The sequence below is a fragment of the Neoarius graeffei genome, chromosome 5, assembly GCF_027579695.1.
Source record: "Neoarius graeffei isolate fNeoGra1 chromosome 5, fNeoGra1.pri, whole genome shotgun sequence".
Taxonomy (NCBI): domain Eukaryota; kingdom Metazoa; phylum Chordata; class Actinopteri; order Siluriformes; family Ariidae; genus Neoarius; species Neoarius graeffei.
The window spans coordinates 89,208,210-89,232,302 of NC_083573.1; the positions used below are offsets into that span (position 1 = coordinate 89,208,210).

Sequence of the window (24,093 nt, forward strand, 5' to 3'; positions counted from 1 at the left end):
CTGATGGAAATTACAGCTTCGAGACTTCTACAGTATTTAAAGGTAGACTGCCTTTCTGATTTTTCAAGTGTAGGTCATAAAAAGAATTTTCCCTGACACCCAATTATTTTTGTTTAGTGGACTACAGTTACTGAATTCGAATCACAGACTTCCAATTTTATTAGTTTTTTAAATAAAACAATTAATGAATTTAGGGCCACGTGGCCCTAAATTCTGTGCTATTTTTCCCTGCTTCACCATGACCCGATTCAAGATACTACATCATGCATCACATGGTGGGCTTTCCCCGTTCGCACAAGGCATTGTGGGATACAAATTTGAAACAGGAGAGAAAAATGAAGGACGCGAGTGTGCGAATGAAACGTGAAAGACTGACTACAGTAACGGAAAGTGAGAAGAAAAGACGTTATGTTGCAAAGGAAAGGAAATGCAAGACCAAACTAATAAATATCAGCAGTCAGCGAGCACCTCTGTGTGATCAGCTGTTCGTTTAGCGACAGAATGATGTAACTGTCAGTGCACGGTCAAAGGTAAACCTGTAGATGGCAGTAATGCAACACTGTGGATGCCAGCTGCTGTAAAACCCAAAAGAAGAAAAAGAATAAGAAGCAGGTAAACCTGCACATGCGCACATGGACTTCCTCTGTCTGCTTGACTGTGCAAAGCAGAAATAAACATCTCATAATGACCAAATTTCAGAAGGAACTAAATTTCACAGATTTTATGAAATCGAAAGGCTGTCTAGTTTTAACTTTTTGCAGCTTTTTAATAGAATTTTGGCTCGTTCCTCTTGTCCAATCACCTTCAGTTCCCCAAGGCTACAAGGCTCCCTCTGATGGACTCACAATTTCTGTAAATTTTCATTGGGATTCAAGTCAAATCAAAGAGATTGGCCAAGCCATGCTTTACCTTCTTCACCTTTTTTTTTTCAGTCGTCTCTTGATTATCATTGTCTATGTAGCTTTAGCTCCAGCTGCCTTCAGGTAGTCCTGCAACTCTTTTCTAGTGACTGCTGGCTTCCCTCTTCGTTTTCTTCTTGTTAATCTGACAGCTCATTGTGAAACCTTGTGTAGTTTACCTGTCCAGGGATAATTAGATTTTGTTCCATGAAGTTTCCATCTACATTTTGGTGAACCATTTGTACTGATGGTGATGTTTAAGGTCTTTACTGTTGCTCTCTCGCTTTTTCCACTTGACTGTTGTATAATAATATTATTAATAATATTGTCCTTGAGAACTTCAGGAAGCTCTTTCACCTTCACCATGCTTGCAACTTGTTGTGAAAGCTTTCTAATCAATGACAACATCTTTTATAATGACACCTGGTACAGGAGAACATATTTTACAGCATTTATATCTAGAACTGATTTGTTTTTATGTAACATTTACCTGAAAAAAAGTGTGTGTGTGTGTGTGTGTGTGTGTGTATACACACACACACACACACACACACACTTTTTTTCCATTTCCTTTGAATGCATACTTTGTGTTCATATGCATGTGGAGGTGCAAAGTGAGGAGGCATCACGTGTAAAGTTGAAGTGGATATATGCACTCAAACAGTATACACTCACTGGCCACTTTATTAGGTATACCCATCCACCTGCTGTTTGAAGCAGTTCTCTAAATACCCAATCCCTTGACAGCAGCACAATGCATCAAATCATGCAGATACAAATCAAGAACTTCAGTTAATGTTCTATCCATCCATCCATAATCCATAACCACTTATCCTGTGCAGGGTCGCGGGCAAGCTGGAGCCTATCCCAGCTGACTATGGGCGAAAGGTGGGGTACACCCTGGACAAGTCGCCAGGTCATCACAGGGCTGACACATAGACACAGACAACCATTCACACTCACATTCACACCTACGGTCAATTTAGAGTCACCAGTTAACCTAACCTGCATGTCTTTGGACTGTGGGGAAAACCAGAGCACCTGGAGGAAACCCACACAGACACGGGGAGAACATGCAAACTCCACACAGAAAGGCCCCCATCAGCCACTGGGCTCGAACCCAGAACCTTCTTGCTGTGAGGCAACGGTGCTAACCACTACGCCACCGTGCCGCCCCTCAGTTAATGCTCACAATGTTCAAACATCAGAATGGGAAAAATTGTAATCTCAAAGAAAGTGTGACTTTCACTGTGGCATGGGTGTTGGTTTGAGCCAGATGGATTGGTTTCAGCAGCATTTCAGAAACTGCTGATCTCCTGGGTTTTTCACACACAACAGGCTCTAGAGTTTACACAGAATGGTGCGAAAAACAAAAAAAAACATTGAGTGAGTGAGCGACAGTTCTGTGGGTGGAAACAAACGCCTTGTTGATAAGAGAGGTCAGAGGAAAATGGCCAGATTGGTTCGAGCTGCCAGGAAGGATATAGCAACTCTTTACAACCGTGGTGAGCAGAAAAGCATCTCAGCATGCAACAGCAGAAGACCACATTGGGTTTCACTCCTGCAGCCAAGAACAGCAGTCTTAGAATCAAGAACAAGTTCCTATTAAAGTGGCAGGTGAGTGTAAGTTTACAGTTAGGTCCATAAATATTTGGACAGAGACAACATTTTTCTAATTTTGGTTCTGTACATTACCACAATGAATTTTGAACAAAACAATTCAGATGCAGTTGAAGTTCAGACTTTCAGCTTTAATTCAGTGGGTTGAACAAAATGACTGCATAAAAATGTGAGGAACTAAAGCATTTTTTAAACACAACCCCTTCATTTCAGGGGCTCAAAAGTAATTGGACAAATTAAATAATTGTAAATAAAATGTTCATTTCTAATACTTGGTTGAAAACCCTTTGTTGGCAATGACTGCCTGAAGTCTTGAACTCATGGACATCACCAGACGCTGTGTTTCCTCCTTTTTAATGCTCTGCCAGGCCTTTACTGCAGCGGTTTTCAGTTGCTGTTTGTTTGTGGGCCTTTCTGTCTGAAGTTTAGTCTTTAACAAGTGAAATGCATGCTCAATTGGGTTGAGATCAGGTGACTGACTTGGCCATTCAAGAATATTCCACTTCTTTGCTTTAATAAACTCCTGGGTTGCTTTGGCTTTATGTTTTGGGTCATTGTTCATCTGTATTATGAAACGCCGACCAATCAGTTTGGCTGCATTTGGCTGGATTTGAGCACACAGTATGTCTCTGAATACCTCAGAATTCATGCGGCTGCTTCTGTCCTGTGTCACATCATCAATAAACACTAGTGACCCAGTGCCACTGGCAGCCATGCATGCCCAAGCCATCACACTGCCTCCGCCGTGTTTGACAGATGATGTGGTATGCTTTGGATCATGAGCTGTACCACACCTTTGCCATACTTTTTTCTTTCCATCATTCTGGTAGAGGTTGATCTTGGTTTCATCTGTCCAAAGAATGTTCTTCCAGAACTGTGCTGGCTTTTTTAGATGTTTTTTAGCAAAGTCCAATCTAGCCTTTTTATTCTTGAGGCTTATGAGTGGCTTGCACCGTGCAGTGAACCCTCTGTATTTACTTTCATGCAGTCTTCTCTGTATGGTAGATTTGGATATTGATACGCCTACCTCCTGGAGAGTGTTGTTCACTTGGTTGGCTGTTGTGAAGGGGTTTCTCTTCACCATGGAAATTATTCTGCGATCATCCACCACTGTTGTCTTCTGTGGGCGTCCAGGTCTTTTTGCATTGATGAGTTCACCAGTGCTTTCTTTCTTGCTCAGGATGTACCAAACTGTAGATTTTGCCACTCCTAATATTGTAGCAATTTCTCGGATGGTTTTTTTTTCTGTTTTCACAACTTAAGGATGGCTTGTTTCACCTGCATGGAGAGCTCCTTTGACCGCATGTTTTCTTCACAGCAAAATCTTCCAAATGCAAGCACCACACCTCAAATCAACTCCAGGCCTTTTATCTGCTTAATGGAGAATGACATAACGAAGGAATTGCCCACACCTGCCCATAAAATAGCCTTTGAATCTCATCTCATCTCATTATCTCTAGCCGCTTTATCCTTCTACAGGGTCGCAGGCAAGCTGGAGCCCATCCCAGCTGACTACAGGCGAAAGGCGGGGCGCACCCCGGACAAGTCGCCAGGTCATCACAGGGCTGACACATAGACACAGACAACCATTCACACTCACATTCACACCTACGGTCAATTTAGAGTCACCAGTTAACCTAACCTGCATGTCTTTGGACTGTGGGGGAAACCGGAGCACCCGGAGGAAACCCACGCGGACACGGGGAGAACATGCAAACTCCACACAGAAAGGCCCTCGCCGGCCCCGGGGCTCGAACCCAGGACCTTCTTGCTGTGAGGCGACAGCGCTAACCACTACACCACCGTGCCGCCCTAGCCTTTGAATCAATTGTCCAATTACTTTTGGTCCCTTTAAAAACAGAGTGGCACATGTTAAGGAGCTGAAACTCCTAAACCCTTCATCCAATTTTAATGTGGATACCCTCAAATGAAAGCTGAAAGTCTGGACTTTATGTCCATGTCCATTATATAACTATAACTTGAATATGTTTCAGTAAACAGGTAAAAAAAGAAAATTTGTGTCAGTGTCCAAATATATATGGACCTAACTGTATACTCATTTGACCCTCACTGTATTTACTTCATGTAAAAAACATTCTTTTTTAATAGCTCTTTGTTAAGACTTACTTACACACACATAAACTCGGAGCGGTTAGGACTGGGCACGCATGCATGTGAGAAACAGCGGTGTGTTGCTTTGAAAGCAGTGAGAAATTGCTCTGAGTTGTAGATAATTTCATGATGTCCTGCTACTGTTCTCATGTTCTCAGTATGTTTGCGTTTTGTAACAGCCCTGCTTGAATTTACCGTCTTATTTTCAGCCCTTGTAAAAGAGGCCAAGCCTTATTTGAAAATCATTCTGTTACCGCACTAATTTGGAGTGGCTTGGCTTTGTCACCATAATGGCTGACAGGAGACTGTTTTCACGTGCCACGCACCAATAAACCCCAGGGTCAAGTCATACTCAATAAGCAAAGGCAGATCATAGTTTCAGTGAACTCATCAAATCGCATACTTTTTGAATAGATTCACAATAAAATGCTGGAATTGTCCATCCATCCATTACTTGTAGCTGCTTATTCTGTTCTACAGGGTCGCAGGCAAGCTGGAGCCTATCCCAGCTGACTATGGGCGAGAGGCGGGGTACACCCTGGACAAGTCGCCAGGTCATCGCAGGGCTGACACAGAGACAACCAACCATTCACACCTACGGTCAATTTAGAGCCACCAGTTAGCCTAACCTGCATGTCTTTGGACTGAGGGGGAAACCCACGCAGAGACGGGGAGAACATGCAAACTCCACACAGAAAGGCCCTCGCCGGTCACTGGGCTCGAACCCAGGACCTTCTTGCTGTGAGGCTACAGTGGTAACCACTACACCACCCTGCCACCACTGGAATCATCACAGAATCAATTTTACAGTCAGTTATGAAAAGGAAATTCTGTATTTCACCTTTTTGAAGTTAACCGGTGTACTTTAAAATTTGATCTAATTCGAGGTTAAGCTTTAGGCATGTAGTTGTGGTGTATGGAGGGGTAAAAGTGTAGCAATTTATGGTAAACAGAAACAGCGCCCCATGGTGAGTTTACCACCACAAAGACTGTATATGACATGCCTGTGGGTATGCACTCTTTTTCCCTTACACATTTTTCTTAGCCTCTAATGAACAGATTCGGAGAAATCTTCAGTTTGCTTACTATTTTTTTTTCTACAGTTGCTCTTAACAAGGGATAAGGAAGTGTTGGCAGCCAAGAGATGGGAACCAAATTGGCTTTAACTCTTTATGGATTATTCATGGTTTTGACAAGAATTTGTCTCGTCGTCTGGTCGGATCAGCTCTGTCCAATGTGTGTGTGGAGTGATGGAGCTGCCACTGCCTGCTGGATGAAGTGTGATGGATTGTGTTCAGTTGCAGGTCATGGTTTAAAATGGTAGGAAGGCAATAGACCTTTCTTTCAATAACTGTGTCATCTGTATGAGTTGGATTGAATCCAAACAGTCCGTTAAAGAAGATTTCAGGTGAAGGTAAGAAGTCAATAGCTGGCTGTACTTTACACGGATCCAGGTCATTTCATCCAACGACCATTGTGTCCAATGCTTAAGACATTTCGTCCAAAGCCTTTTTCATACACACTATCAATTATTTTATATTTCAGGTATTTGTTTGTTTGAAAAAAAGGAGGAATTTGCAATGGAATTTGACCGAAGCAAAACACATTTTTGCAAAATGAAAATGAAACCGGAAATGATGGGAATCAGCGAGTGCCAACTTCGGACGCATTCGGCTGGGGCCGCTTGTGGGGAGAGATCATTTTTATTAGACCTAATTACATAGAAAACCTATACTCGCACTTCCCAGATATCTTTGGCAAGTGCGAGATATGAGATATGATATCCAGGTATGAAAAAAACATGCATTTTCTCAGTCTTTATATTGGCACACTGATGCCTCTTGATCACGTGCAAGTGAGCCTCATTAACAGCGTGTGTGTGAGAGTCTGCTCGGGTGTGCTCCGGACTGCGCGCACGCTGAGCGGACTCTCGCATGCGTGCTGTTAATGAGGCTCACCTGTACATGATCAAGAAGCATCAGCGTGCCTATATAAAGGCTGAGAAAATGCATGTCCGGTGGGAAGTATTACACCACGTCCATGCGCATTACCGAGCCTTATTCTCCCGTGTAGATTCCCTGTTTATATCTCGATGTCGCACATATAAAATAATTGATAGTGCGTATGAAAAAGGCTTTGGACGAAATGTCTCAACGACTGGACGAAATGTCCTGATCCCCTTTACACTCCAGGCTAGCAAGCTAGTTTGTTTAAATCGATCACCTGGAGCACTTCCTAATGAATGCAACACCAATAAATGTGGAGTAAGTCCTGAACACACTGCTGGCTTTTCTGGGTTCATGTCCCCACACACACTACTGGCTTTTCTGTTTGTCAAAAACATTACTCTGAACAACAAATGTTTAATCTGGCCATTCAAATCGATAGCCCCACAGCATTGGCATTTAAGGCCAGTAAGTTTTTTTTGTTTTGTTTTGTTTTTTTCTTTTTTTTATTGAGCAGCAGATGTTTGTTCTGCCTCTTAAAATGCTCCCCTCATCCTGGCAAATAACGCAAAGCCATTTCTTTCTCACGAGCATTTACATTTACAGCATTTGGCAGACACCCTTATCCAGAGCCACTTACAGGAGTGCTTTGAAGTCTCTATCAATGAATGCATCCTGATAGTGGTTCACTAGGTCAGAGTAACGGTCTACAATCCTGTCGGGGAAGTAAAATTGTTATATAAATTCATGCACTGCCTAAAAACGGACCTCCTGATGAGTGTATGAGCAAAATATTTGCAAGGACACCAAATCAACCTGAAGAGAATCATAATATTATTGCATATTAGGGCTGCACGATTCTGGAAAAAAATGTGAATCACGATTTTTTTTGCTTAGAATTGAGATCACGATTCTTTGGCACGATTTTTTTATACAAAAATGTTTATTGCACTGTTTATAACATCTGCATTGCTGAGGTTATTTATTTTTTATTTGTCTTTTATTTTTTTATCTTTTTATTTATCCTGTTTGTTTTATTAATTTTAAAGGCCTAGTTATTCTGCTTAATTTATTTTTGTCTATATCCATGTATTTTCTTCATCTGTTATCCTGATTTTTGTGGATTTGTTAGATTGTACCTGTTTTATATCTCATCTCATCTCATTATCTCTAGCCGCTTTATCCTGTTCTACAGGGTCGCAGGCAAGCTGGAGTCTATCCCAGCTGACTACAGGCGAAAGGCGGGGTACACCCTGGACAAGTCGCCAGGTCATCACAGGGCTGACACATAGACACAGACAACCATTCACACTCATATTCACACCTACGGTCAATTAAGGTGGTGTTTACATTAGACCGTATCCGTATCATTTTCGTTGCGGATGCACTGCCCGTGCACATTAAAACGCCGGGAAATGACTCCACAGGCGGAACAATTTGAATCCGCCAGGGCCCACGTATTCAACCCAGTACATATCTGATCCAGTGCTGTGTAAACATTGAGGAACGAGGATACGCAGTGCTGAGCTCTAGCTGACGTCGTCATTGGACAACGTCACTGTGACATCCACCTTCCTGATTCGCTGGCGTTGGTCATGCCACGTTGGTCATGTGACGTGACTGCTGAAAAACGGTGCGGACTTCACTTCCTGCTATTTGTCGACGGAAATACAGCATGGAAAACAACATGGACAACGACGGTCGCATTCAATGTTACGTTTAGTAACAATTGGACCTCGTCGTCCGTCCATGAAAAAATGGTCTTTAGGCTTGCCATCCTTCCACTTGCAAGTGGTGAGTGACTTGTGCATGCCCGATATGCACTGGGATCATGTGACGTGCCATCTAATTAGTCATGTGATTAGCGTATCCGTGTATTGGCATTGCTGTGTGCACGGGGAACAGTTTTGTTGTGGGCACAGAAATTTTGTGTGTGTACGCGAATCGTTTTAAAAACGTTAATCTGATGATCCGCTGATTCGAAATAATGTAAACAGGGCCTTAGAGTCACCAGTTAACCTAACCTGCATGTCTTTGGACTGTGGGGGAAACCGGAGCACCCGGAGGAAACCCACGCGGACATGGGGAGAACATGCCAACTCCGCACAGAAAGGCCCTCGCCGGCCACGGGGCTCGAACCCGGACCTTCTTGCTGTAAGGTGAAAGCGCTAACCACTACACCACCATGCCGCCCCGTTTTATATACTTCAATTTAAAAAAAAAAGTTAGGCTACGATGCATGGCTGAATGTAACATGAGAAGAGAAAATGGAGAATGGATTGTGTCATTCTTATTTACTAGTTTATGAGTTCAGTTTCGGCACTACATTACACACATTCATATTAGTCTTAAAGTTACATCGACATTTTTTTAAAATAATACTTAATGAGATTAATGTTTATTGTTAATGATTAATTTAGGCCAATGATCGATTTTGGTTGTTTAAAATACCTAAGGGGTACTGGGTAAACTAGGTCTATGGTGCGAAATATTTATAAACATCTGATAAAAACCCGCTGAACTAACGTCAAACACGCCCAATTTTTGTCAACCAGCCCAAGCCATTTTTTGCCCGCAAAGTAGAATTCAAAACCCCCCAATTGGGCGGGAAACCGCCCAATCTGGCAACACTGGTTTCCACACACTCAACTGCAGGCAGGCTTCCTCCACTGACTGAATCACGTGTTGTAAAGACGCTTTACCATAGGTCAAGGGAGGAGTCAGCGGCAGTGCTGTCTTTAGGGGCGCTTGAAAAAATCCGGGAAGAAACAGGAGCATTTGTTTGTGATGCCGCTCGTGAAATAAAATGCTTAAGAATCGTTGTGTTTCGAAATGAGATCACGTGTATGTGTGAATCGAGATCGCGATTTTTTAACGATTTATCGTGCAGCCCAATTGCATATGAACCATCGAATTGTATCATGTCATGTATTTCATGTCAATAAATTGCTGCATTGTCTTGTGACAGTGAGACCAATAATGAGATACACATCACAGTTATGAATGCATATTTCTTCCTTTCTTTGACACCGCATGCCATGCACCAGAAACAACACCACAACTTTATTATAGTGTGACTCTGCTGGGTGCCTGGTGGACAGCAGTGAACCAGCACTTTCACTTTACATCAGTACTATATAGTTATGAGCGAATATCAAACTTGACATGTCAAACAGTTGTCTGGTTGCGCAGCACCATTAGGACCCATTACCATGCACATGTTCCAAATTACAGCACAATCACAGCACATCCATATAAGGGCTCTCAGTAGCACACAGACTTCATGAAATCCTTGTATTTTTCTCACTTTTCTGATTTTGACCCCATTTGTGTTTTTGGACTGCGAGTACTTTACTACCTCTGATATCCTGTCTGTGCCTCACTTGACCACTGCCTGTTTTTCGACTCTGCCTTTGTCTACATTTTGGATCTGTTAGCTAGTGTGTTTTTGATAAAACTCTTCCTGCGATTACATCTGTCTACCGCCATTACATGACAAACTTTCAACTGTCCAGCAAGCTAGTGCATTAATAAAACTGTTTCAATGAGTTTTATATGAAACTGTCATGAATATTTTTGGTAAAATGTGTTAGTAAATAATCCCATGCTTTTTTTTAAAAAGCAAATTAAAAATAAGTGCTGGGTAAAAACCCATCTACTTTATGTAAATAAAGATACAGATTTTGTTGTGGGCGGCACAGTGGTGTAGTGGTAAGCGCTGTCGCCTCACAGCAAGAAGGTCTGGGTTCGAGCCTGTGCAGAGTTTGCATGTTCTCCCCGTGTCCGCATGGGTTTCCTCCAGTTTCCCCCACAGTCCAAAGACATGCAGGTTAGGTTAACTGGTGACTCTAAATTGACAGTAGGTGTGAATGGTTGTCTGTGTCTATGTGTCAGCCCTGTGATGACCTGGCGACTTGTCCAGGGTGTACCCCGCCTTTCGCCCGTAGTCAGCTGGGATAGGCTCCAGCTTGCCTGCGACCCTGTAGAACAGGATAAAGCAGCTAGAGATAATGAGATGAGATGAGAAGATACAGATTTCGTTGTGGGCGGCACGGTGGTGTAGTGGTTAGCGCTGTCGCCTCACAGCAAGAAGGTCCGGGTTTGAGCCTGTGCAGAGTTTGCATGTTCTCCCCGTGTCCGCAAGGGTTTCCTCCGGTTTCCCCCACAGTCCAAAGACATGCAGGTTAGGTTAACTGGTGACTCTAAATTGACCGTAGGTGTGAATGTGAGTGTGAATGGTTGTCTGTGTCTATGTGTCAGCCCTGTGATAACCTGGCGACTTGTCCAGGGTGTACCCTGCCTTTCGCCCGTAGTCAGCTGGGATAGGCTCCAGCTTGCCTGTGACCCTGTAGAACAGGATAAAGCGGCTAGAGATAATGAGATGAGATGAGATTTCGTTGTCCGGTGGTCAGTGTTTATGAGCAACATTGCCTTGCACTTACTACAATCAGGTTCCCTGTGGTGGTACACAGATGACATTCGTTCGTATGTACGGAGTGGACGTCGTACAGTCAAAACCCATCAAAAATCAGGTCGATGCATTACCATATTCTCTTAAATATGGGGCCCGGTTCTGCTATCAAAACTGATAGTGCTATTTCTCATCATACAGAAGTCAAACACTCAAATGCAAATCCTGTGCACATCTGCACATTGATGTTCCTGTAGCTGCTCCAACTAGACCCCGAAGCCGCCGCCAGGCGCCGCTAAAACCGCCATTTAGAATTTGAGCCGCCGCCAGCCAATAATTTTGTAAGCCAATTTGAGCCGCTATCTAATAAAATTTGGCTGAGCCACTAAGAATTGTGTACATCAAATAATGGGTTTATCCACATCATGAGCTATAAGAAAAGTGACACAAACATGATCAACTGTACACACTAGTAGTAACACAATAGAGACGTATAGGCATACACTGTAGAGATTTAGAACTGATATCACAGCACAGAGAGCCACCACAAGCTTGCCGTTGTGACTACCTGTCTGGCTTCCCGCCCCTCACACCGTTACCACGATACACTGGGGAACCCGGGAACCCACCCAGAGCATCAATCGACTCCGATATCGACGAGATGGCTGCATTCTTTGCCGCTGCTGAGGGAAAGTGTAAAGGTATTTTTTTTTGTTTGTTTGTTTGTTTGTTTCACATACTTCGAGATTGATAAAAAAAAAAGTACTCCACCACTCTACTTTCATCATAGTAAGATAGCTGCCAGTCCTTCACTGGTCATTGCTAGTGAGAGTAGATAGCTAGATGCCTTCCTTGAACAATCCAGATTAGCTTATTATTAGCATTGAACTACAATCTTGCTAGATTTATATTTACAATGAAGTAAGAGACCAGGGGACCTGTGGTAATTTGCTATTTATTCCCCCCATTTGTTTGATCCGTTCGCCCGGATATATGCCACACACTGACGTCCAGTATCAGCCATTTGTAGCCATAAACATTTTGGTGGCTGCAGCAGCCATTAATGTTTTGGCTGAGTCAGCTAGCCAGCCAATAATTTCATCAGCCAGCCATTATCCTGAAAACAAACGGCTTCGGGGTCTAGCTCCAACTTATACATCATTTCTATACTAACAGCTCATTCACAGCGACTTCAATCAACTTCTGGGTGGGAACAGTAACTCCCTTTTGTGCTGCGCTGCATTTTATTACTCATTTTCTTATAACCTAATATTAATATGAAACTGACATGAATATATTCTGTAAAATGTGTTAGTAAATAAATCACACACTATTTAAAAAATGTAATAGTAAAAAAAAAGAAATAAATAAGTAAATAATCTCACACTTTTTTCTTAATTGACTTAATATTGCTCTTTTCTGAAACATCACCTACTGAAATTGTTTAGTTTCTATTCGAAAAAAGTACCTGTGATGGAACAGTAGACAATTTGCGGAGCTGCTTTGCTCATATCCTTATAGCCGAGTCCCATCTCATCCAGTTTACCAGGAAGATAGTTTTCCACCAGTATATCACAACTTCTGGCAAGCTGAAATATTCAACGCAACAAAAAATACAAAATAAGACAGCCTGTACGTGTCCATCACTGTGTATAGGATAATACTAATTTAATTCATTAAATAATCATGTAATATGAGAATGAACCTTTAGTAGTGTCAAACATTTACCTCCGTTATCAGTTTAGTTCCCTTCGGATCTTTAAGATTAACAGCAATGCTCTAGAAGAAATATATAACAAGTTTTGTGTAAAAAAACGTTAATATGATAATTTCATTAAACAGTGTGAATTTGTGAAGTGGACACCTGGCCATAACACTCATACGTCCTTGTTGGACACCCCATTCCAGATTTAGCCCCCACTGTGCTCTTATAATGATCTCAAGTCTTCTGAGAAGGCTTTCCACTAGATTTTGAGGTGTGGCTGTGGGGATTTGTGTTCATTTAACGACAAGCGCATTAGTGAGATCAGGCCCTGAGGAGGATCTGAGGTGCAGTTCATCCCAAAGGTATTCAGTGGGGTTGAGATCAAGGCTTTGTACAGGACACTCGAGTTCTTCCAGTCCAACCTTCACAAATCATGTCTTCATGGAGCTTGCTTTGTGCACAGGGGCATTGTTGCGCTGGAACAGGTTTGGACCTCTTAGTTCTGGTGAAGGGAAATGAATACTGTTCCAACTTACAAAGACATTCTGTACAATTGTATGCTTCCAAATTTGTGGCAACAGTTTGGGAAAGAACGGCATATGGGTGTAATGGGCAGGTGTCCACATACTTTTGGCTGTATACTGGAGCATATTCATATATCCATCGACAATATCTGCATATTAAGATGACCTTTTTATTCCTGTTCACACTCAGGAAATAAGCGCTTTCTTCACGTACAAAAGGAGGTCCCCACGCTCTTGTGTCATCTCCTGGCCCTATCACACACACACACACACACACACACACACACACACACACACACACACACACACACAAGCAAACACACTTAGAGATGCACTGATGAGACACAGATTATTGCTTCTGGACCAATACCGTTCTGATTGGATTAAGTGTATTTTGATCACTGACATTTTTATACATACATACATACATACATACATACATACATGCATACATACATACATACATAAGGCATATCGGATGCTCGCTGGCTGTGCTGTGAAAATTGTCCATGTAAAAGCTCATCTAAGTTTCCAAACCTGTCATTGCTTAACTCTTGAATCTTTTTTGTCATGAATACTATCATTAAAAGGCTTAAATTTATTTGGAAAGTAGAGATTATATCTCGTTAAGATTTGCTCAGTACTTTGGGAGTAACGGCAGGCTGAAGTCAGTACAACAGAGTAAAAACTCTGTTCGCGGGATGTCAGGAAACTGCCAGTGCTTTTCTTTTTGAGTCACAGGAAAGTGGTCAGGCTCTCTCTCTCTCTCTCTCCTGATCGGTTTCCGACTGGAATACTCATGAATATCAATCAGATAACTTTTATAGGGATGTTCTCTTGCTCTCACTGTTTCTGATGAAGGATTCAGCAAAATTTTCCATCGGCTAGTTTTGATGTTATGATTCACGGGAGACTGTGAAGTGAGTTTCCATAGCTTTACCTACTTATTTTTTTTTTCAAATCAAACTGATTCATGGGGCGGCACGGTGGTGTAGTGGTTAGCGCTGTCGCCTCACAGCAAGAAGGTCCTGGGTTCAAGCCCCGGGGCCGGCGAGGGCCTTTCTGTGCGGAGTTTGCATGTTCTCCCCGTGTCCGCGTGGGTTTCCTCCGGGTGCTCCGGTTTCCCCCACAGTCCAAAGACATGCAGGTTAGGTTAACTGGTGACTCTAAATTGACCGTAGGTGTGAATGGTTGTCTGTGTCTATGTGTCAGCCCTGTGATGACCTGGCGACTTGTCCAGGGTGTACCCCGCCTTTCGCCCATAGTCAGCTGGGATAGGCTCCAGCTTGCCTGCGACCCTGTAGAACAGGATAAAGTGGCTACAGATAATGAGAATGAGAAACTGATTCATGTAAATAAATAACTATTTTAGAATATAACTGTAGTTGTTTTGATGAAAAATATTGAGAACTTAGTGGTCGGAATGAGATTTAAAAAACCGGAAGTCAGAAACGCGAGTGTCAATTTCAATTCAGTTAATGTGAATTGTTTATTGGAGGTGGATCAGACAGTTATTTTGAGGTTAGCCTTGAAAGCTGTGAACATTATAATTTATATTCTTTCATATAAACACTAGTAGGCCCTACTTTTGAGAAATGCAAAGGCCTACAGAGCACAAAGAGGGGATTAGAAATATTCTTTTATTACCTTTTTATTGAGTGTACCGATTTAATGTTTTACCTAATTAGCATAATTAATACTAATCAAATACTAATTTGCATAATAGGTTTTTTTTTTACTTTTCCTATTTTGGATTCAGTATACAACCATCTATGTGCCTGCCAATTTCCATATAAATATCTTGAAAAATAAAAAAGTTATTAAGAAAAAAAACATTTGATCTCATTGGTTAATGAGGCCCATTTTAGACCATGTGATCCTCATACAGATGACAGCAGTTTTCTAAAAATTAAGCTGTTTCTTCAATCTTTGATTTGTAATATCCCAAGAACAGATAAACATTTTAATTCTATAAAAAGTATGTTGTTCTGCATTCAATTCTGAATTCAGTGAGACCAGTTTCAAACAATTTGGACTGAATTTGAATTTTCACTTGATATGCCTACGTACGGTACTGTACATACACACATTTTCCTCACAGGGCTAAAAGTAGTGCGAATACGTGGGAATATTTAATACCCACCAAGATGATGGTGAAATCATTATACAGAGGCGGTCTGACTAAACAGAGTTTAGATTGCCTATTTGTTTATACTGAGCAGTAATTATACAGTAATTATGTTTTACATTTATCAGAAATTAATTTTATTACAATAGTCTTGTACAGGCACAAAACATAGTCACCTTTTTGATTAGCCTGGCTTTCTTAAGGGTCATTCCTGTTGTAAAGCACTTATCAAAATCACTGAGGACTGGCGCTCTTCCCTTAATCGGAAGCAATATGTTGCAGCCACCACCATCGATCTTAGCAAAGCCTTGGAGTCTATCAATCATGGATTACTTACTGCCAAGCTATGGGCGTATGGTCTGGGTGATAACTCTGCTAAACTTATTGAATCATATCTCCATCATCGTCTTCAAAGAGTCAAGTTAAATGGCAATTTTTCGGACTGAAGAATTGTTAAAATTGGGATGCCTCAGGGTAGCCTGTTGGGTCCTCTTTTGTTCAATATCTTCATTAATGATATGAACTTTTTTTTGCACTAGTCTGCGCTGCTGAGGATCAGCACACCCAGGCTCCCACCTTTGTCTGCCACCAGGCTCACAATGCATCCGACCCCGGTGCCTGTCCTTGCGGGTGGTGAGCCCATATGGCGGCAGCTCCATGTAATTTCTTTGGGCTGTGCTTCGGGTTGGGAGTGAGTTGCTGCCCCAAGTGAAGGAGTTCAAGTATCTCGGGGTCTTGTTCACGAGTGATAGTAAAATGGAGCGCGAGATGGACAGGCAGATTGGAGCAGTGTCAGCAGTAATGCAGGCGTTGTACCAGACTGTCGTGGTGAAGAGGGAGCTGAGCTGGAAGGCAAAGCTTTCGATTTACCAGTCAATCTACATTCCGACCCTCACCTATGGTCATGAGCTTTGGGTAGTGACCGAAAGGATGAGATCATGGATGCAAGCGGCTGAAATGAGCTTTCTGTGTAGGGTGGCTGGGCTCACCCTTAAAGATAGGGTGAGGAGCTCAGACATCCGGAGGGATCTCGGAGTAGAGCCGCTGCTCCTTCATGTTGAAAGGAGTCAGCTGAAGTGGTTCAGGCATCTGATTAGGATGCCTCCTGGGCACCTTCCTTTGGAGGTTTTCTGGCCATGTCCGACTGGGAGGAGACCTCGGGGTAGACCCAAAACATGCTGGAGAGATTATACATCTCATCTGGCCTTGGGAGTGCCTTGGGATCCCCCAGGAGGAACTGGAAAGCGTTGGTGGGGAGAGGGATGCCTGGAATACCCTGCTTAGCCTGCTGCCACCACAACCCGACTTTGGATAAGCGGAAGAAAATGGATGAATGGATGAACTTTTTTTTTTTTTTGCAATAACTCATCCCTCAGAGTTTATGTTGATGATATTACTCTTTACTCCAGTGATTCATCTCTCAACCTTTTGGAGATCAGGATCAACCAATATCTCGTTTCAATTACTGATTGTCCCTCTCTTAATTATCTATCTATCAATTATTCAAAGACAAAGGCCATCACCTTTGGTAACGCCGATACCATCCCGACTTTCACTCTCAAGAACAAGGCTATTGAACAGAAAGACAGTTTGGAACTACTTGGCGTTATTATTAACAGAACCTTGTCTATGAGTCTTCATATTAAGAACACAATTAAAGTATACGCTAAACTTTCAGCTATCAACCGAATAAAAAATGTGATCTCCATCAACACTGCTGTGAAGCTATAGAAGAGCTTACCACATTTCGAATACTGTAGTCCATTACTACTGGGTATTACGAATGGTCTCCGTGATAAACTTAAGAAAGCCAATTGTTTTGGTCAAAGATCTATTTTCAAACTGACTTATGACTGTTCATATAAAGATGCTTTAGACATGTTCAATCTACAGACACTTGAACGCCGATGGTCATGCCATTCCTTGTCCTTGGTTTATCAAGCCTTAGTCTCTATCTGTGGTCCGGACTACATAAAGGAACTCTTTTCAAATACAACAAAGCCGTTATAATTTAAGAGGAGGTAACCTCAGACTAGCACAACCAACATCGAACAGCAAATGGACTCAGAGTCACAGATCTGGTGACTTTTATGTGGAAAAATCTCCCTACAGAACTAAGACATCTTGAGTCTCTAATCAAGTTTAAAAGGGCCATAAAGAAAACGAAATCATACAAATCATACTAGTGGCACACTGTGCAAATGTAATATTTGTGATCAATAGAGTTAAATTGTATTTAGTTATATTCTCGACTTAACAACATTTTAAATTTCATATTATGTCTCATATAAGACCTCCTTGATATAATGATAATAGATAAATATCAAATATATATATCATAGTTTAATGCTTTTTTATATTTTTCATTTAGATCTTGTATTAGTTCGAATGTATTTGTTACGAGTCTTTGACTCGTACATATCGATGATAAATAAAGTCATGATTGATTGATTGATTGATTAGCCAAATTAATGAATCAATGTGACATACGCAGCTTTATCAAGCTTTAACTAAATTAAAGGTAAACGGCCTTTCAGATTTTTCAAGTTTAGGTCATAAACACCCAATTATTTTTGATTAGTGGACCGAAAGCTACTGAATTTGAATCACAGACTTCCAGTTTTATTAAGTTTTTTGAAATAGAACAATTAATGAATTTAAGGCCACATGGCCCTAAATGCTCCACTATTTTTTCCTGCTTCACCATGACCCAATTCAAGATACTACATCATACATCACATGGTGGGCTTTCCCTGTTCACGCAAGGCATTGTGGGATACAAATTTGAAACAGGAGAGAAAAATGGAGGACGTGAGTGTGCGAAAGATATGTGAAAGACTGACTATGGTAACAGAAAGCAAGAAGAAAAGACATTATGTTGTATACGAAGGAAAGGAAACGCAGGACCAAACCAAATCGGCGGTCAGCGAGGACCTCGGTGTGATCAGCTGTTCGTTTAGCGACAAAATTATGGAATTGTCAGTGCACGGTCAAAGGTAAACCTGCGCATGCGCACACACACAGACTTCCTCTGTCTGCCTGACTGCGAGAAGCGAGCGATTTCATGCACATTATTTGCTCGGGAATCCCCTCAATTTAAATAACTTCCCAGACACAGAATGGCCTGATATTTTGTGAGATATTACAGAAATAAACATCTCACAATGACAGAATTTCAGAGGGAACTAAATTTCACCGGTTTTATGAAATTGAAAGGCCGTCTAATTAATTTGATGTCCAACTCTCCAGTGCCTTTCAGTTATTGTCGACAAATCCATTTTATGGCTTTGTACCTGTAGGATTTATTCTGAGTGTAACAAGAAATCTCAAGGCCACAGTTTTTTTTTAAAATTATAAATAAAAATAGACATAATAGTGATATCATATATAAACATTCATCTGAAAGGAACTGCAAGAAAAGGATCACAGTTGGACATGATGGATGTCTTTTGTCATATGTTTTAAAGAGGTGCACCACATACTGCATTCCTCACACGACCTCTGCATGGCAGATGCCTGGTCAGGTGCTGATGTCCGAATGCACATGAATGTTTTCTAGAGCTGCTGCTACAGAAAAGTGCAGAGATCTAGAGAAGGCCAATACCAACATGCATTTACAGATAAATTACAGAAACTTCCAATTTTATTAGGACGCTCATCTGAAACTCATACAAACTATTTAATGTACTTTACACACGGCGTCACAAGCTTTTAACTCACCTGGTCGCTCTACTTTGATGACCTCTGCCCCCAAATCCCCCAGGATCATTGTGGCAAAAGGACCAGCCAGGACTCTGCGATGGACAAAACACACTTTTCAGCCAACGCTACCTCATTTTCAGGAGAATTTCACCCAACAACTTTGATTTTCTGTCTTACCTGGTGAGGTCTAAGACTCTAATGCCATCTAGTGGTTTAATCTGCTTTATACCTAAAGATTTAAAGACAGAAAAACAATCAGTTCATGAATAATTACATCATCATCATCATCATCATGTTTGGTTGTTTGGGCCTGTAATGACTGCAAGTGTCCTGCTACTGTACTGAGGATTAAAACATAAAATGCCAGAAACAAACAGAATCTGAATCAGAATCCACTTTATTGGCAAATTACACACATGCATTTGTTTTGGACAGGACAATACATTGTATTGTCATTGACATGGAGAACCAAATCCGTGACATAAATGTCACTCATGAGGAAAATGATGAATTGTTTTGATAAATTTGGGTACTTTTTGTTTGTGAATGTGTCAATATAATAAAAAGAAAATCATACACTGACTTGAAGATATGAAGTTTATCTTATCGGGTTGAAAAACTCATATTTTTCATACGAAATACATCGCGAATCTGAGTGACATAGTTAAATAGTATTGGCTGGCATTGAGTGGTATATCAGATATATTCCATTCAGCTAGCATGATACTGAACGAGTCGAAGACGAGTAGCTAAATGGAATATATCTAATATCTCATCTCATTATCTCTAGCCGCTTTATCCTGTTCTACAGGGTCGCAGGCAAGCTGGAGCCTATCCCAGCTGACTACGGGCGAAAGGCGGGGTACGCCCTGGACAAGTCACCAGGTCATCACAGGGCTGACACATAGACACAGACAACCATTCACACTCACATTCACACCTACGGTCAATTTAGAGTCACCAGTTAACCTAACCTGCATGTCTTTGGACTGTGGGGGAAACCGGAGCACCCGGAGGAAACCCACGCGGACATGGGGAGAACACGTAAACTCCACACAGAAAGGCCCTCGCCGGCCACAGGGCTCGAACCCGGACCTTCTTGCTGTGAGGCGACAGCGCTAACCACTACACCACTGTGCTACCCACCATTATTATTATTATTATTATTATTATACATACATACATACATACAGGGTGCGATTTGCTGGGGGGGATGGGGGATCATCCCCCCCTCTGGTTTTTATCTCTGCTGAAAAAAAATACTCAGGGACAACCCCGTCAATAAAACAAACAAACCAAAAAAAAAGTTGACATGACAGGCATGTTGTGACACAGTTTTCTATGGTCTACATTGCACTCACTTTCAAAATGACCCGAAGTGGCAGCTTTGATGTTCACGAACGTCCCCAGCAAACAGATACATTGTAGATAATAACAATATCTTTGCGTTCTATGCAGGGATGCAAACAGCGTGCCTTTTGGCGGATGCCGCCTTTTTCACGGCAGATTTTTTTTTTTTAGGGGGGGCGTTGGAGTGTCTGATTATAGTTTCAAAGTAAATTCTGTATTAAAATTACTAAATAAGCAAATCCATTACAGTCCATGAAACAGGAAGTATAAGGATGAGAAAAAAAACAGTTTAAATCGGAAAGCTGCGCACAATGTAAACTGCGCCATCAGAGCAAACTGTTCATTTAGTATTCATGTATTTTAGTGATTTTTGAGTCACTGTCCATTTAATCCGGAGGGAGAGAAACATCACAGCAACACGACAAGCAATGCGAACTTTGTTGTGTTAGTGTTCGTGTATTTAGTCAGAGAGATAGGAAGATGAATTTACTATCTCTGGTTTAGTGTTCGTTTTCATTTAGTGTGTTATTCATTTGATATCATCGGATGTTATTAAGCTGTTAGCCTATTGTTACCTTAATTTTGTGACTTTTCATGATTAAAAAAAAAAAATCCCCCCTTCTGGTTTTTTGACAAATCGCACCCTGCATACATACATACATACACACACTCTTTTCCAGTTTTTCGATGTCTGTTGGTATGTTTTTCTCTTGTAAACAGAGGGAAACCGTCAGGGCCTTCTAGACCTTCAGAGAAGCCCAAACATATCAGCATTTCAAATGTTATATTAAATTTCTTTCATTTTTTTAACTGGTTTCATTTTGTCATAATTTCATGATAATTATTCTCTTCTAATTTGGCCTCATTTTCTATCAAACGTGCTTCAGAAATGAAAGGGTTACTGTCCTGAAGACATTAAAATCGATTTATCCAATTAGATTTTTTTGTTTGTTGTCTCTAGGCTGAGAAGAGTGGAGAGCTGCTCACTCATTGGCTAGGACTTCATTGTCAGGACAGAAGGCCATGGCAGTGTATGTTTATGCAGGAAGTGACGAATTAACCAATCAGATTTTGATTTATAGTGTGAGGCACCAAAAATGTATCCCCCTCAACTTTCTTGAAGGCCAACGCTAGCTTAACCACAATTCGGCGCAGTCAACGCAGCAGTGAAGTCACCTTCCAGCCAGTGTAGCATTCATCAGTAGTGTTAGCGAATGCTTCTAAAGCAGTCAAGCGATTGCTATTGAGAGCAAGTAGCACAGGCTAATGACCGAGAAACTAAGATTTCTGTCTCCAGACTCTTCTTCCACGCTTGCACGCTCACTACAGTATTTTTCACTCAGACTTACAGTGGCATGGACAAGTTTGGGCACCCTTACTGAAAATGTTGGTTACTGTGAATAGTTAAGTGAGCAGAAGATGAACTGATCACCAAAAGGCATAAAGGTAAAGACGACACATTTCTTTTCAGCGTTTTCTGCAAGATTTGCGTATTATTTTTGTTTTGTAGAATTGGAGAGTGAAAAAAGAAAAGGAAGTTTGGGCACCCCAATACATTTGAGTTCTCAGGTAACTTTTACCAAGGTTCCAGACCTTAATTAGCTTATTGAGCTGTGGCTTGTTCAAATTCTTCGTTAGGAAAGGTCAGATGATGCAGATTTCAAAGCTGTATAAATTATCTGACTCCTCAAATTTGTCCCTAAAATCAACAGCATCTGACATGTCATCCTCACAGTTCCCCCCCCAACACACACACACACACACATCTCATCGTTCATTAACACACTGAACTCAGGGACCACACATCTCACTTTACCTCGCTCGCTCATTTGCACTATTCCGCACTACCTCACCTTAACAGCTGCTACACTGTAAAAAATGTCCGTAGAATTAACAGTGAATTTATGTAAAATCATGACATAAAAAAACTGTAAATACAAAAACAATGAAGCAGTGTGTAATTTACATCAATATACTGTAAAACTCCTAACCAAATACCACTGTTAATTTAACAGTAAGAATATGTTGAATTGATCATATTTTTTTGTAGAATTTACAAATTGTTGTAGTTTAAACACAGACAAACTGTAATACTAAAACAGAATGTGATAGTTAAAATTACATCATTGCCCTGTTAAAAAAATTAAAAAATGCCCACCATCGTGGCTCAGTCGACTAAGGCGTCATACCATGAATCCGGGGACACGGGTTCGATTCCGACCTGAGGTCATTTCCCAATCCCTCTCTGTCTCCAGCTCATTTCCTGTCTCTGCACTGTCCTATCCAATAAAGGTGAAAAAAGCCCCCAAAAAATTCTAAAAAATATATATATATATCTGTCTAATAGATCGTTGCTTGTAACCATCATTTTGAATCATTGTTTATTGTACAATGAATATCCGTAAAATTAACAGTTATGTATTGATTATTGTACATTGAATACCTGTAAAATTGAACATTTTCAAACTGTTGTTTATACAAGTGTTGATATACCTTACCGTAAAGCCATATACACTGTCACTGTATTTTTTACGGTGAAAAAATGGCAACCACAGCTGCCAGTTTTTCACTGTAAATTTGACAAGATTTTTTTTTACAGTGTAGTTTGTTTATTCTGCTTATTTCATGTTTCCCTGCTATACCTCAAGTGCCCTTGACTGTTTGGTTATTTGTACCAATTTGTGTGTGTGTGTGTGTGTGTGTGTGTGTGTGTGTGTGTTTAGTCTAGTTAATATCTAGAGTGTTTATACTGTTTATTTTGTCTGTTTGAGTGTTTAGTCTGTCTTGTTCTTATCTAGTGTTTATGCTGTTTATTTATTCTGTTTATATTGTTTGTGTTTAGTCTGTCTAGTTCCTATCTAGAGTGTTTATACTGTTTATATTGTTTGTTTTTTCAATTATTCTATTTTTATTCTATTTTTATTTATTGCATTGCCAGTTTGCACCGTGGGTCAGAGAGGACTGATATTTCATCTGTGCTGTATGTCGAGCATGTATAGCATATTTGACAATAAAAATGACTTGACTTGACTCCTCTAAGCAACTCCCTCACATTCTGAATAATAAAATAATTGATGCTCACAAAGCAAGAGAAGTCTACAAGAACGTAGCAAAGTGTTTTCAGGTAGCTGTTTCCTCAGATTGTAATGTAATTAAAAAATGGCAGTTAACAGAAACAGTGGAGATCAAGGTGAGGCCTGGAAGATGAAGAAAACTTTCTGAAAGAACTGCTCGTTGGATTGCTAGAAAGGCAAATAAAAACCCCTGTTTGACTGCAAAAGACCTTCAGAAAGATTTAGCAGACCCTGGAGTGGTGGTGCACGGTTCTACTATGCAGCGACACCTGAACAATATGACCTTCATGGGAGAGTCATCAGAAGAAAACCTTTCCTGCATCCGAGCCACAAAATTCAGCGTCTGAAGTTTGCAAATGAAATACAGTTAGGTCCATATATATTTGGACACTGACACAAATTTTGTTTTTTTTAACCTGTTTACTGAAACATATTCATGTTATAGTTATATAATGGACATGGACATAAAGTCCAGATTTTCAGCTTTCATTTGAGGGTATCCACATTAAAATTGGATGAAGGGTTTAAGAGTTTCAGCTCCTTAACATGTGCCACCCTGTTTTTAAAGGGACCAAAAATAATTGGACAATTGACTCAAAGGCTATTTCATGGGCAGGCGTGG

The 24,093-nt window shown here is 41.0% G+C and overlaps 1 protein-coding gene across 3 annotated transcripts in view; it reads right to left on the reverse strand.

The window, feature by feature from the left end:
* Positions 1-24,093, reverse strand: part of sugct (succinyl-CoA:glutarate-CoA transferase) — a 370,194-nt gene that overhangs the window by 329,571 nt on the left and 16,530 nt on the right. For all 3 annotated transcript variants that reach the window (XM_060922511.1, XM_060922510.1, XM_060922512.1), the window contains exons 2-6: positions 19,225-19,276; positions 19,066-19,139; positions 13,384-13,469; positions 12,717-12,767; positions 12,457-12,577 (exon numbers count right to left, since the gene is read on the reverse strand). In XM_060922511.1, coding sequence (XP_060778494.1) covers positions 12,457-12,577; positions 12,717-12,767; positions 13,384-13,469; positions 19,066-19,139; positions 19,225-19,276 — 384 coding nt within the window. The remainder of the gene's footprint in view (positions 1-12,456; positions 12,578-12,716; positions 12,768-13,383; positions 13,470-19,065; positions 19,140-19,224; positions 19,277-24,093) is intronic.